The following is an 11862-nucleotide window of genomic DNA, read 5'->3' as shown; positions in this document are numbered from 1 at the left end:
TGACCCCAGTGATCTTTCCTGCCATGGCAGGGGGCCGGACTAGATGATCTGCTCAGGTCCCTTCCGACCCTAGAAACTATGAAACTATGTTCAAACCTAGAACACGTTCTTTCACAGCTCAGTCCTAATGGCAGCAGCTGCTCAAGCTGTCCTATCAAATGTTTTACAGGGAGCTGTTAAAACATACCTGTAAGGTCAGAGCAGATAGGGGAACTCTCTCAGGAATCTGGAAGGTATTTGTTTGCCTCCCCAGCTGTGATTTGCTCAAAATGGGGGAGAGAGTAGCTGCTGAGTGCATAGAAGAACAGGCTTTAGGGAGTATAGGGCTTAGGAAAGTATAGGACTGAGAAAGAAGAGAGTAGAAGCAACACAACCCTCTGTCCCACTTGTGGTGTTGCTATATTTTTATCTCCAGCCTCCTGGTAGAAAGTATTGTTTTGCTTTCAGTCTTGTATCATGGAAGGTCATTTGCAAGAAGCAGAGATTCTGGTGCAGAGTTCCTAAGGGCTAAGGATTGTGGGGAGGAGGACAGGACAGGCTCAGATGCCTGGGGTTTCCTGTTACACCAGAGGAAAGCGCCTCCAAGACTGTAGCTTTCTAAATAATGTGGATTTTAAAAAGGTGTTCATGCTCACCATCAGCCTTGGCTTGTCATCTCTTTCACTTTATGTAAGGCCTCATTGAAAATGCCTCAAAATTGAATTCTCTGCTTTGTCACTTTTCACAGTGATTTATCTTCTTGTCTTTCAGGGGCAGCCGCCTCACAGATGTAAGTATCCTTCCTGCATTTGCTCACTTTGTTCTTTTATTTTTTCCCCACTTTACGGCACATTCCTTTAGTTTTAGGACCCCTCGTTCATTGCTGAACCCAAAAGGGACACAGTACACTGCATAGCAAGTTGCTGCCAGCTGCTGGTGTGGGCTTTGAAGTCTCATTTGGGAACTGGGAAGAGCCAGGTATCCTTATGGGCCCCAGATGAGATGACAGGACTGGAAACCCAATGTTTTTTGGATGTTTATGGAAAAGGGGAGTACTGCGTCCAGTTTTGGGCTCCACAATTCAAAAAGGATGTGGAGAAGCTTGAGAGAGTCCAGAGGAGAGCCACGCGCATGATCAGAGGTCAGGAAAACAGATCTTATGATGACAGGCTGAGAGCCATGGGACTCTTTAGCCTGGAAAAGCGTAGGCTCAGGGTTGATCTGATGGCCACCTATAAGCTTATCAGGGGTGACCACCAGGATCTGGGGGAACGTTTGTTCACCAGAGCGCCCGGAGGGATGATGAGGTCGAACGGTCACAAACTCCTGCAAGACTGTTTCAGGCTGGACATAAGGAAGAATTTCTTTACTGTCCGAGCCCCCAAGGTCTGGAACAGTCTGCCAGCGGAGGTGGTTCAAGCACCTACATTGAACACCTTCAAGAGTAAATTGGATGCTTATCTTGCTGGGATCCTATGACCCCAGCTGACTTTCTGCCCTTTGGGCAGGTGGCTGGACTCGATGATCTCCCAAGGTCCCTTCCAGCCCTGATGTCTATGAAATCTATGAAACTCCATATATTAAACCTATGCTGGCTCCCATTCACAGTCCTTGTGCAAAGCAGACTTTTTCACCTCATTTGCAGAAGGAGGGCACCTGCCCTATGCCCTGCTGCTCTTGTGTGTGTCAGGTATCACACTTTTCTGAACTTTACAAGCTGCAGAAGTTCAAGGACTTTTTGACTGGCTTCACTCTTCATTGAAAATGAAGAAGTACTAAATTAAGGCAGTCTGCAAATTCATTCTGAGCTCTCAGGAACACAGTTTAAATTCCTTAGTGTCATTTCAAAGGTCACTAGTCTTCTGTTTCTCTGTGTGGTTGACGGCTTGGGGACTCCAGCCCCTATTCTTGGTTGGAAAAGGTGTTTTGAGAAGAGTGAGTCTTGTAAACAACAATAGGGAACTAGTGAATATGAGCAGTGTGGGGAGAGGGAGTACAGCTGCTTCTGCCCTGGGCAGGATGAATTTCTGGTCTCCCAATATGACCAGGCAAAAGTGAAATAGTTATTGACCGCAGTGCTCAGTGATCAAAAATGTGGGTGAAGCCAGGAAGCTCCTTCTTTCATGTGTTTGGTTAGGGTGACGAGTTAGATTAATGCAGACTTGCTCTCCCGTTGTTCTTGATGGGTTTGTTAAAGGATGTAGCTATTGGAACTATAAATTCCTGTTTATGGCCAGACATCTCTAGAAATACAACTTGTTGTTTTTTTTCTGTCTAGATTTCAATATGCAGAGAGCTGCCCAACATTGAGGTGATCACATTCAGGTGAGTATCAGACTACCAGCCTCAGCTCAGCAGCGTAGGAAGGGGAAGTCCTGGATCCTGTAGATGGCTACTACCTAGGACTGTTTCTTTGGTACTTAGCTCTCTCCTACTTTTGTGACGACACCTGGCTTTCCCTACCATAGTATCCAGTGTTGTGAATGTAGGTGAGTGCGCTGTGAAAGTAGAGATGCAGGGCATATATATTTTCAACCCAGACTGTCCATGTCTTTCCCTGTAATACTTAAACTTGGATTTTTAGTAAGTATGGAGATGACATATTTTAGGGGAAGTAATTTCTGTTTGTAGAGGTCGAGAGTAATGTGTGTTGCCATTCTTGCTTCCGAAACCCCATTCCACTCTCGACACTGGATTCCCTCCTGTGCCCACGGGCCCCACAGAAGGTTACAGAATTTTATCAGGTTGTAGTGAGCTTTGATTGGTTCTGTGGATGCTTGAGGAGCCTGCTGTGACAGCTCGGGGAGCAATAACAAATAAAATGACTGTGAATCCTTCATGGAAAATATGTTTTCTTTTTCCCACTGACCTGTTCCCTGGCAGCAAGAGCCTTTGAAACCCACGCAGGCCTCTGAGTCAGGTGGCAGAGGCTGTAGCTCAGCACAGATGAAAGAGTGAGTAAGTAGGTGGTAATGCTTACGTTAAAGATAATGGAGGAAGAGGAAGGGAGAAGTTCTGAGGGCAGTGAGATGGAGCAGAGAGTTCAAAAGTTAAGTAGCCTGGCCTGCATAGCTGTATGCATCTGGCTCTGGGTGGCTGACTGCAGGGTGACACTCCAAAACGTGAAAAAAAAAAAGGGCGCAACAAGCCTTTTTCTCTGGTCCAGACTGTATTTCATTACCTGTTAAATAGTAACCAATTTGTGTTTGGCAACAAGGTACCTAGTTGCACTGCACCCTTGGAGTGGCTTCAGGTGTCTGCTGTTGAAATGATTCAGAGAGTGAGATGGAAGAACTGCAGAATGGCAGGGGTCCTGCTTCTGCCTCTGTGTTACTGGTGGAGAGGGAGAGGGGAAGGCAGGTAGGTGGCTGATGGTTCATAAATTTTAGGCTTCTGGTCTCATTTCTGGTATTCATCATCTCTGTTCAGTGTGAATGCTATCTCTGACCTGGAGCCGTTAAGTCAGTGCCAGAATTTGAGTGAGCTGTACCTGAGGAAGAATAGCATTGCCAGCCTGACTGAACTCTTCTACCTGAAAAATCTGCGCCGGCTGAGAGTCTTGTGGTTGTCTGAGAATCCTTGTTGTGGCTCGGACCCCCACCGCTACAGAATGACGGTGCTACGCAACCTCCCCAACCTGCAGAAGCTTGATAACCAAGGTGGGTCCCTTAGAATAGACTCAGTGGCAGGAAAGCTTCAGAATGAAACTAGGGTCTGAAATATGCCAACCTATGAAGAGAGTCTTAGAATTCCAGAAAAGCAGGGCTAGAAAGGGACCTCAGGCAGTCACCGAGTTCAGCCTCCTGCTCAAGGCAGAATCAGCCCTTACTAAGCAGTTACAGCCAACTGTTTGTCTAAGCTGTTCTTAAACTTTCAAGGATGGAGATTCCAGAGTCTCTTAGGTAGCCTGTTCCAGTGCCTAACCACGCTCAGGGTCAGAAAGTTCCTCCTCATCCTCAACCTATATTTCTCTTGATGTAATTTTAAGACCATTGTTTGTCCCGTCCCCTGCAGTCACAGAGAAGAATCTTTCACCATCCTCCACACCTCAGGTATATGAAGACTTGTATCATATCCCCCTCTTCCCCCCACCCAACTCAGTCTTCTCTTCTCCAGACTAAATATTCCAAGTTCTTTCAGCCTTTCCTTGTAAGTCATTGTTTCCCAGACCTCTGATTATTTTTGTTGCTGTCTGCTTGACTCTCCTTTTTCTTTTTCTTGTCTACATCCTTCCCTTCCTGACATGGGGGGCCCAAATTTGGACACAGTACTCTAGATGAGGCCTTGCCTGTGTTGAATAGAACCAAAGAATCAGTTCCCTCAATTTGCAAATTACCCTCCTATTAATATAGCCCAGTATGCTATTTTTTATTATTACTTTTTGGCAGCAAGAGCACCCCATTGGCTCAAACTCAGTTTAAGGAATATGTTTGGGTTTACTGAAAACTTGAAGTATACTTCCTCAAACAGAAAAGCTGATTCCTGGTTACTTAATTAAACATCTCTCCTAGATGTTGTGCTGTCCTGTCACACAGCAGCTGTGTGTTCAGGGGTCCTTTGTCCGTTATAAGGCGAGTATTACTATCTACATTTATCAAAGTACAATAGCTGTCAGAGCAGATGTTGTACCACTAATTAGAGTGTGAATACCATACTGGCATTTACTCTGGCAAAATGCAGGTGCTACGACAGAATCTGCTCACTCGGGTGCAGAAAGTAAGGCCTGTTCCTTGGTTTGTGACAGAGCAGTTCTCTGTTTTCGCCAAGGTATTGTGCTTGTAGTGGCTTCTGTCTGTGCATCTTGCTGCTAGGAAAAAAGGTGGTGATCTCCCTCTTGCTGGCATCTGTCTTTATTTAGGCTGCCCGTGGCCTTTCAAAGTCCTCTCCCCACATAAGGCAACTGCAGAAGAAAAGTAAGCTGTAAGCATGCCTTGGACTTCTGTGGATATTCTCCTCCCTACTCCAGTATAAGGGGTCTGTACACACTCGCTCATGCATACCTTATGGCAGGGGGAGGCCATGCTCTTTAGCAGGCATGCCACAAATTAGTCTCACATCCTCCCCAAGTGCCACTCAGATCCCCTTCCCTTGTCCAATCTGCTGTTCTGCTTTCTGCTCCCTGCCCTACCTGCCACTGTGCTGTCTGTCCCCTCCCCTGTCTGTTGTATTCCACAGAGGCTGCCTATGCCACTTGTAGCAAGCATCCTGCAAGTTAGGCACTCTTGTCTTATGGTAGTCTGCTTGTTGCAGTAATACATTCCCAGTGGGTTGCTGTATTAATTCCATGGGGATTGTGTTCTCTGGAGCAAGCATTGGTCACCTACAGCCCACGGGCTGGATCCGGCATACAGCAGGTGGGATAGGCAGTGGGTGTGCTTTCCCTGCCCTGTGCCATGTGCTGCTGATCTCCTCTGCAGTGCCCAGGCCACCTGCTGCCACCCTAGCCTCCCTGCCCTGTGCTGGGACTGCTCTTTTACCTCAGTACCGCAATCGCCACTTCCCCTTTTGCCTCTGAATTCTGTGCTCCTCATTTCTTTTGGCAATGGGAATCAGTGGCATTTGGTGGTGAGGGTAAGGAGAGGCTTCAGTAATGGGGCACAACGGGGAGAGCTGCTGCACTACAGAGGGGATCACAGCCTAGGGGTTGGGGGCTAGGTTACAAGTGAGAGCCTGCTTTTTTTTAAAGCTTCCCAACCCCTAGCCTAGAGCATCAGACTAGCCCTATAACTGGCCCTTGTTTGTTTCTTTGAAGCTGTGACGGAAGAAGAGCTGTCGCAGGCCCTTGTAGATGGCGAGGAGATCACTGCGCCCCCAGCCAAACAAACCATAGAGAACTGCTGCCCAGGGTCAAGTGAATCCAATGCTACTGAATCCACAGCAGAGACGGAGAATGAACTTCTGCACTTCAGTCTGGAGGAGACCAAGTGAGGGGAGGCTATTGGCTCTGGGAGGCCTTTGCTAAACCTGTATGTGATGTCAGGGGATCCTCCCAGCATCTGGCCCCAAAGGTCTGTGGGCCAGGTCTCCAGGGGGTGCAAACCCATGCAGCACTATTGTCCCCCAGTAAAGCTCTGCTGGTTTTACAGCAGCTCCCTGCATACAGCAGACTCAGTCCTTCCACAGGCAGCTACCTGTTTCAGGATGCATAGGATTTCATAGATATTCGGGCTGGAAGGGACCCTGGAGGATCATCGAATCCAGCCCTTGCTCCAGGGGTAGGAAGTCAGCAGGGATCCCAGCAAGATAAACGTGCAAATGCATTCATAGGATTGCAAACGAAGGTCCATGTCGTGTGTCCTTTTTAAGTGTGCTGCCTGTTACCCAAACACGCAACGGAGAATTTTGGCCCTTCTATGGTCCCAGGGAGCCTCTTGCCTTTCTTTTTAGCTGTAAGAGTTGGATTCTGTCATCCCAGTGGTGCTGGGGAGAGGCATCTTGTGGCATGATGCTCACTTGGTCCTTACTTATTGTGCTCTTTTTTTTTTTTTTTTTCCTCCCCTTCCTAGTAAAATCCGAGAGCAGCTTGGCATGAAACCTGTCCCTAGAGATAAATTTTCCTCCTTTTCACCAAGAGAAGCAGACGGTAGCCGGAAGAAGAAGGTGAGCGTGCTTAAAGACCACATCACCTATTTGCAGTGTGTGTCGACCAAATACTCGGCTGGATTTAAAGATGAGGAATCCTTTTTTTTTCTTTTGGATCTGGAAAGTGCATTTTGGTACCATTGGGAGAATGCAGGTGAATGCAGATCCCTCCAACACAGCTCACAGATGAGGGGGGCAGGGTGCTGTCCATGAGTCTGATAGGCATTTTGCAGACTGTTGGATTGATGGAAGAGATGCTGTTGAGATTGTCCATGGCACCCGTCATTAGTGCTAGGGGTGCACACACTTGAGAAGCTCGTTACTTAACCCCTTCCGTAAGAGAGAGGGATCAGGACAGATGTGACTGCACAATCACACATCTGTTTCTGCCCTGTATTATAATAAAAGTTCACCTTTATGTAGGAAACTTTGCCTTAATTCACCCTACCAGCTATAGCCAGTGGATGGTGATAACACTATTTGAAATTAAATCTTGCTCAGTGTGGATCCAGCCAGGATGGGCCTCCCAATGTGGCGTGGGCTCACTGCCATCATCTTGATGAACAAGGAGGGTTGGAATGAACTTGAGATTAGTCTTTTCCTGTTTCATCCCTCCAGCAAGCCCTCTCCATCCTTTTGTTTGTTTGCATTTTCCGATTACTTTTATTTTAGTGGGCAGGGTTCTCATGTGATACCTCAAGGGCTGTTGGAGGCTGAGTACTCTAGGAATACAGGTATTCCCTAAAGGACCAATGATGGGGGAGGGAACAAGTGAATTTTAGGAGACCCTTCCATTTTTCACAGCACCTTTCACCTTCCAGATTTCTGCTAATGCCACCCTCTCCCCCCTCAACACACATCCACATTAGCCTAAGGGAGAAGAGCAGAGATAGGAGCCAGCTTGGTTTAGCCAAAACTTTCTCTTCCCTGTAGAGATCCACTGCAAGGGTTACCAGGAAATAGAAGCCAGTCAGTGGCTTTCAGGGAACAGCAAATGCAGAGGACTTTAGTTCTAGATTCTAGGTATGTTCCATGGATTAATCTCTTTCTCTCCTTTGCCTTCACAGTACTTACTCTCTCACCCCAGGGGTTTGACTGGGGCTGTCCACAGAACTGCAGGTGGCTGTCCCTCTAATATGCTGTGCATCCTGATGCTGTGGGGAATAATCTCTACAGTAGGACACTATGTCACATATCTGAAAAAAGTGAGGCAGGAATTTAGAAGACAGCGGAACACAGCCCAGTGTTCTCTGGAAATCCAGCCTGACATGAGGCGTGAGACCAGATATCATTGAATTAATGACATGTGTCCTGTCTTAACAGAACAACATCCTGAATGCCATCCTGCTGCTCATGAAAGAACTGGACACAGAGGGACTGGAAATCGTCCACCAGACGGTGGGAAGGAGACTCCAAGCCTTACAGAAGAAGGAGCTTCAGGAAGAACGATAGTGCCTGTTGCAGAACTCTCCAGAGTAGTCATTTGGTGGGTTCACAGCACCAGAACCAGACTAGTAGCACCTGCTGCTGCCTACATGCACTTCAGGTTACAGGGAAAAGCTCTGTATCGTGCTGCACTTTACCTGTGGGTGGGTTTGCAAGGATGCTACTGACTATAAGATGAAACAAGTTCTCATAACCGCATGACATTCCCCTTGGCCGTGCATGTTGTGCCTATGCTCAGAGCATCTGATGTAGTCGTATTGAATACTTTTAGCCTGCGTAACAGGCTCTGCTGTGTTTGTAATTTGTGTGACTGGCTCAGGGCTTCGCTAGGAGTCCTCAGGCAAAAGTGAGCAATATAAGAGGAATAAGAGAAATTAGTATCTGCTGCTACTTGTGCTAATGAAATGGAATGGCTGGGCCTTCCCAGCAGCAAGAAACGCCATATCTACTAAAGCTGGTATTGGAACAAACCTGTCATAGCAAGGCTGGGCTGAAGCCACCTAGCTGCGGTAACTGGTCTATTGGATAGTATCCCAGCAAGGGCATATACTTGTGCCTTCAGGAGTGGGAGAAGACTTCAGCAACAGTTTCCCTCAGTGAAGTTTATTTTTATGAAATCTAGTTTACAAAATGGACATATCCTATGATAATCATTAAATCTGTGGTGCATTTCTCAGAGCTTGGAGTCAAAGTATTAGTTTATTTCCACCCTTCCCTTTTTTTCTAGTCATGCTTTGTACTCTGTGGCCTCTTGTCCGTTGAGTGACTTTAAAGATAGTTGTTGCATTTAGGTCTAAGTTCAAGCTTCTGGGTGGCAACCTGCTCTCTCTTGTACTTCAAAGTTCAGCTCTGCTCTGCACCACCACTCACCCCTTGTCTCCTCAGCCTCAGAAAAGCCTACAAGGAGAGCAGAAGCAAACACCCATGGTATCTAGGGAGAAGGAAACAAGCTAAAGGGTTTCTGGGGTATTTGCTTAGCTGGCAAGCTGATGGCTTTTCTTTGTCAAAGAGGCTGAGCTCATTAGAACGGGTAAATGCTCCATTAAAAAAAAACATTCGGTTGAGTATTTCACACACAGTATCAATCTCCACAAGGGAAGAGGATCCAGCTGTACTTTGCTTTCTTTTAGACAAGGATGCTACTCTTTAAGTAAGGAGGGGCTGATTTAACAAAGTTGCAAGCAGGAACACACAGAAACACAGTAGCAAATACCACATGGCTGCCCCCACTGACAGTTCTAAATCCTGATAGGATTAGAGACCAGCACAAGGCCTGAATAGCAGACTGGGGTCATTGTCTTTCCTGGAACTGTGCTCCTCTGTGCCTCTCTCCCCAGCAGTAGTTAAGCTTGGGTCAGGGCCTGCATATTGTATTGTTCCATTGTCCAGCCTTCAGCCCAGCAATTTGACTCCTGTGTCCTTTCTCCGCTGGTGTCAGGCTAGAGCAAGGGCCTCTCACCTCCAGCAATGTGAAGGTTCTCTGTACAAAGCTCATTTTTTGGACCCTGTATAGCAGAATAGAGTTTGGCCCATAGTTGCCTGCCACTCTGTCTTCTAACTATTGGGTTCTGTTCCAAGGGTCCTGACCCCACCCCTGTGACCTCATTTTTTCAGTTTGTTTTCATGCAAAGCTGAGCAGGCTCTCTCAAATCCCCTACAGAACCAGCCTGTTAAAATAGACATACCTCAGTTCTGTTATTTCTGCCTCTAGTCTCCCAGAGCTGGAAAAGAGCCTGAATGACAGGGTAAGAACACCTGAGCCATAAAGAGACCCTGTAGTTGCCATTGTCATTCTCTACATGTCCAGAAGCAGTTATTTACTTTTCCAATTGCTGCTTTATAAAGAAATAATTGTCTCCTCTGTTCATCCTGGTGTTAATAAGGCTTTATTTTTTGTTAAAAATAATCAAGTTGCCAGCAGAAGAATTTGGCTATGCCAGGGTCGTCCACCCCATCCTGGCTGTGATGCTGGATTACCATTCAACTGCTTTGGCAGGTAATATGCTGAAATGCTGGGTCTCTCAGATATGCTGCATAATCTGAAAGGGCCTCACTATACAGCAGCCCATTCTGTAATTCAAACCAGCTAGCATGGTTTCACAAGGTGCTTTCTGTGTAGTGTGTGCCTTGGACAAGTTTAGCTTTCCCCCCAATCTCTATCTGCTTGGTCTATTTAGAGCAAGGTCTTTGAAGCAGTGATAGGCAAGGTTCTTTGGGTAGATGTGATTATCTTTTATTAGACCAACTGAGTAATTGGAAAAAAGTTCTTTGCAAGCTTTTGGGTGCAATCACCCTTCTTCAGGCATAAGGAGTCTTTGCTGTTCTGTGACAGGATGTTGGTGAGAATATAAATAGGTGGAAATTAAGAAAACACAAAGCAGAGAAAAGAATGGAGGTGGGAACAAGGCCGGGGGGGAGGGGAGAGAAGCTAAAGGTACATAAGGGAGACTCTAAGACTCTACTGTAGTAGTTTTCCAAGGTAGAAAAGAGGCTGTCTGTGGAAAAAGTAAATAACTGAAAATTAGGAAGACAAAGGGTAGAAAAGGGAGGGGAGGAAGTGGGGGAAAGAAAAGTGTAAAAGGTCAGGTTTGGCAGGTACCTGGTGAATCAAATGTCAGGCAGGTTATAATGCATCATAAATCCAATGTCTATATTGAGTCCATGATTTTTTGTATCCAGTAGCTATGAAAGGTTTTTTGTAAGTTCCCTTTGAGGATTAGAACAACAGAGACTCCCTGTGCCTGAAGAAGGTTGATTGTGCCCGAAAGCTTGCAAAGAACTTTTTTCCAACTACTCAGTTGGTCTAATAAAAGATGTTACATCTACCCAAAGAACCTTGCCTGCCTATGTCCTTAGACCAGCACAGCTACAACCAACAACCCAGCAAAATGGGGCAGTGATGATCTCTTACTTTGTGTATGCTCAGCTGCTAGCACAATATGCTTTTAATGTCAAGGTGCAGCTTTTTTCAGTAATCAGTGATTAGAAACACTGCAGTGTAGGAGGGCACGGTGCAGTTAGGAGACAGGTCAGGGCAGCTGTAACCTGATGTAGTTTAGAGGTTAAGGGACTGGCAGAAGGAAGAAGCTACATTTCAGGGGGACACCTTAAGCTGTATCTACACTGGAAACATCTACCTACTTACTACCACTACCAGATATGGGAGTTCTTTTAAGATGTAAGATGTACTGTCCCCATATGCATTCCCACCTCTGGGTTTGCTCAGCCCTATACCTTTAACCAGAGGCTTGTGCCTTAGCAGCCCCCACAACAGGTGCTCCAACCCTGTGCCAAAGGGCTGAATGGTGGTGGACACTTCCTGCTCTTCAGTTTAATCTCAAATGCTGATTTATAGAGTCACAGAACTTTAGGTCTGGAAGGGACCCTGTAAGATTATCGGGTCCAGTCCTTCTGCTCTGGGCAGGAAAGATTACTGGAGTCAAATAACCCCAAAGGTGTGTGTCCAGTGTCCCTTTGAAGATCTCCAGGGTAGGTGCCTGCATCACCTCTGCTGGGAGTCTATTCCAGAGTCTGGTCACACAAACTGTGAAAAAAAATTGTCCTTATATCTGGTCTGAAAACTTCTTTCAGGAGTGTATGACTCTTGCTCCTGGTTTTCCCCTGCGGCACTTTGGTGAATAGTTGTTTGCCTATCCTCTGATGTTAACCCCGATATAGTTATAATCTCTGCAGTCTTCTCTTTTCTAGACTGAGCAGTCCCATATCTGTCAGCCCTTCCTCATATGGCTTGCTCTTCAGGCCTCTAATCATATGAGTGGTTCTTCTGTGGACTCTCAAGCTTCTCCACATCCTTCTTGAAGTGTGGCACCCAGAACTGGATGCAATACTCCAGCT

General features: G+C 46.5%; 1 protein-coding gene across 2 annotated transcripts in view; it reads left to right on the top strand.

Moving 5' to 3' along the window:
• CUNH21orf2 (chromosome unknown C21orf2 homolog) overlaps positions 1-8685 on the top strand; it is a 14613-nt gene extending 5928 nt beyond the window's left edge. Inside the window, exons 2-7 of one of the 2 annotated variants that reach the window (XM_019533105.1) lie at positions 751-769; positions 2258-2304; positions 3409-3638; positions 5732-5903; positions 6486-6579; positions 7885-8685. In XM_019533105.1, the coding sequence (XP_019388650.1) occupies positions 751-769; positions 2258-2304; positions 3409-3638; positions 5732-5903; positions 6486-6579; positions 7885-8013 (691 nt within the window). In that variant the 3' untranslated portion in view covers positions 8014-8685. The remainder of the gene's footprint in view (positions 1-750; positions 770-2257; positions 2305-3408; positions 3639-5731; positions 5904-6485; positions 6580-7884) is intronic. The other variant, XM_019533106.1, reaches the window with a different exon arrangement.
• The last annotated feature ends 3177 nt before the right edge of the window (positions 8686-11862 follow it).

This window comes from Crocodylus porosus, unplaced genomic scaffold, assembly GCF_001723895.1.
Source record: "Crocodylus porosus isolate Cpor-Errol unplaced genomic scaffold, CroPor_comp1, whole genome shotgun sequence".
Lineage (NCBI taxonomy): Eukaryota > Metazoa > Chordata > Crocodylia > Crocodylidae > Crocodylus > Crocodylus porosus.
The sequence above is the reverse complement of the archived record's forward strand: the minus strand, read 5'-3'. Positions and strand labels throughout refer to the sequence as shown.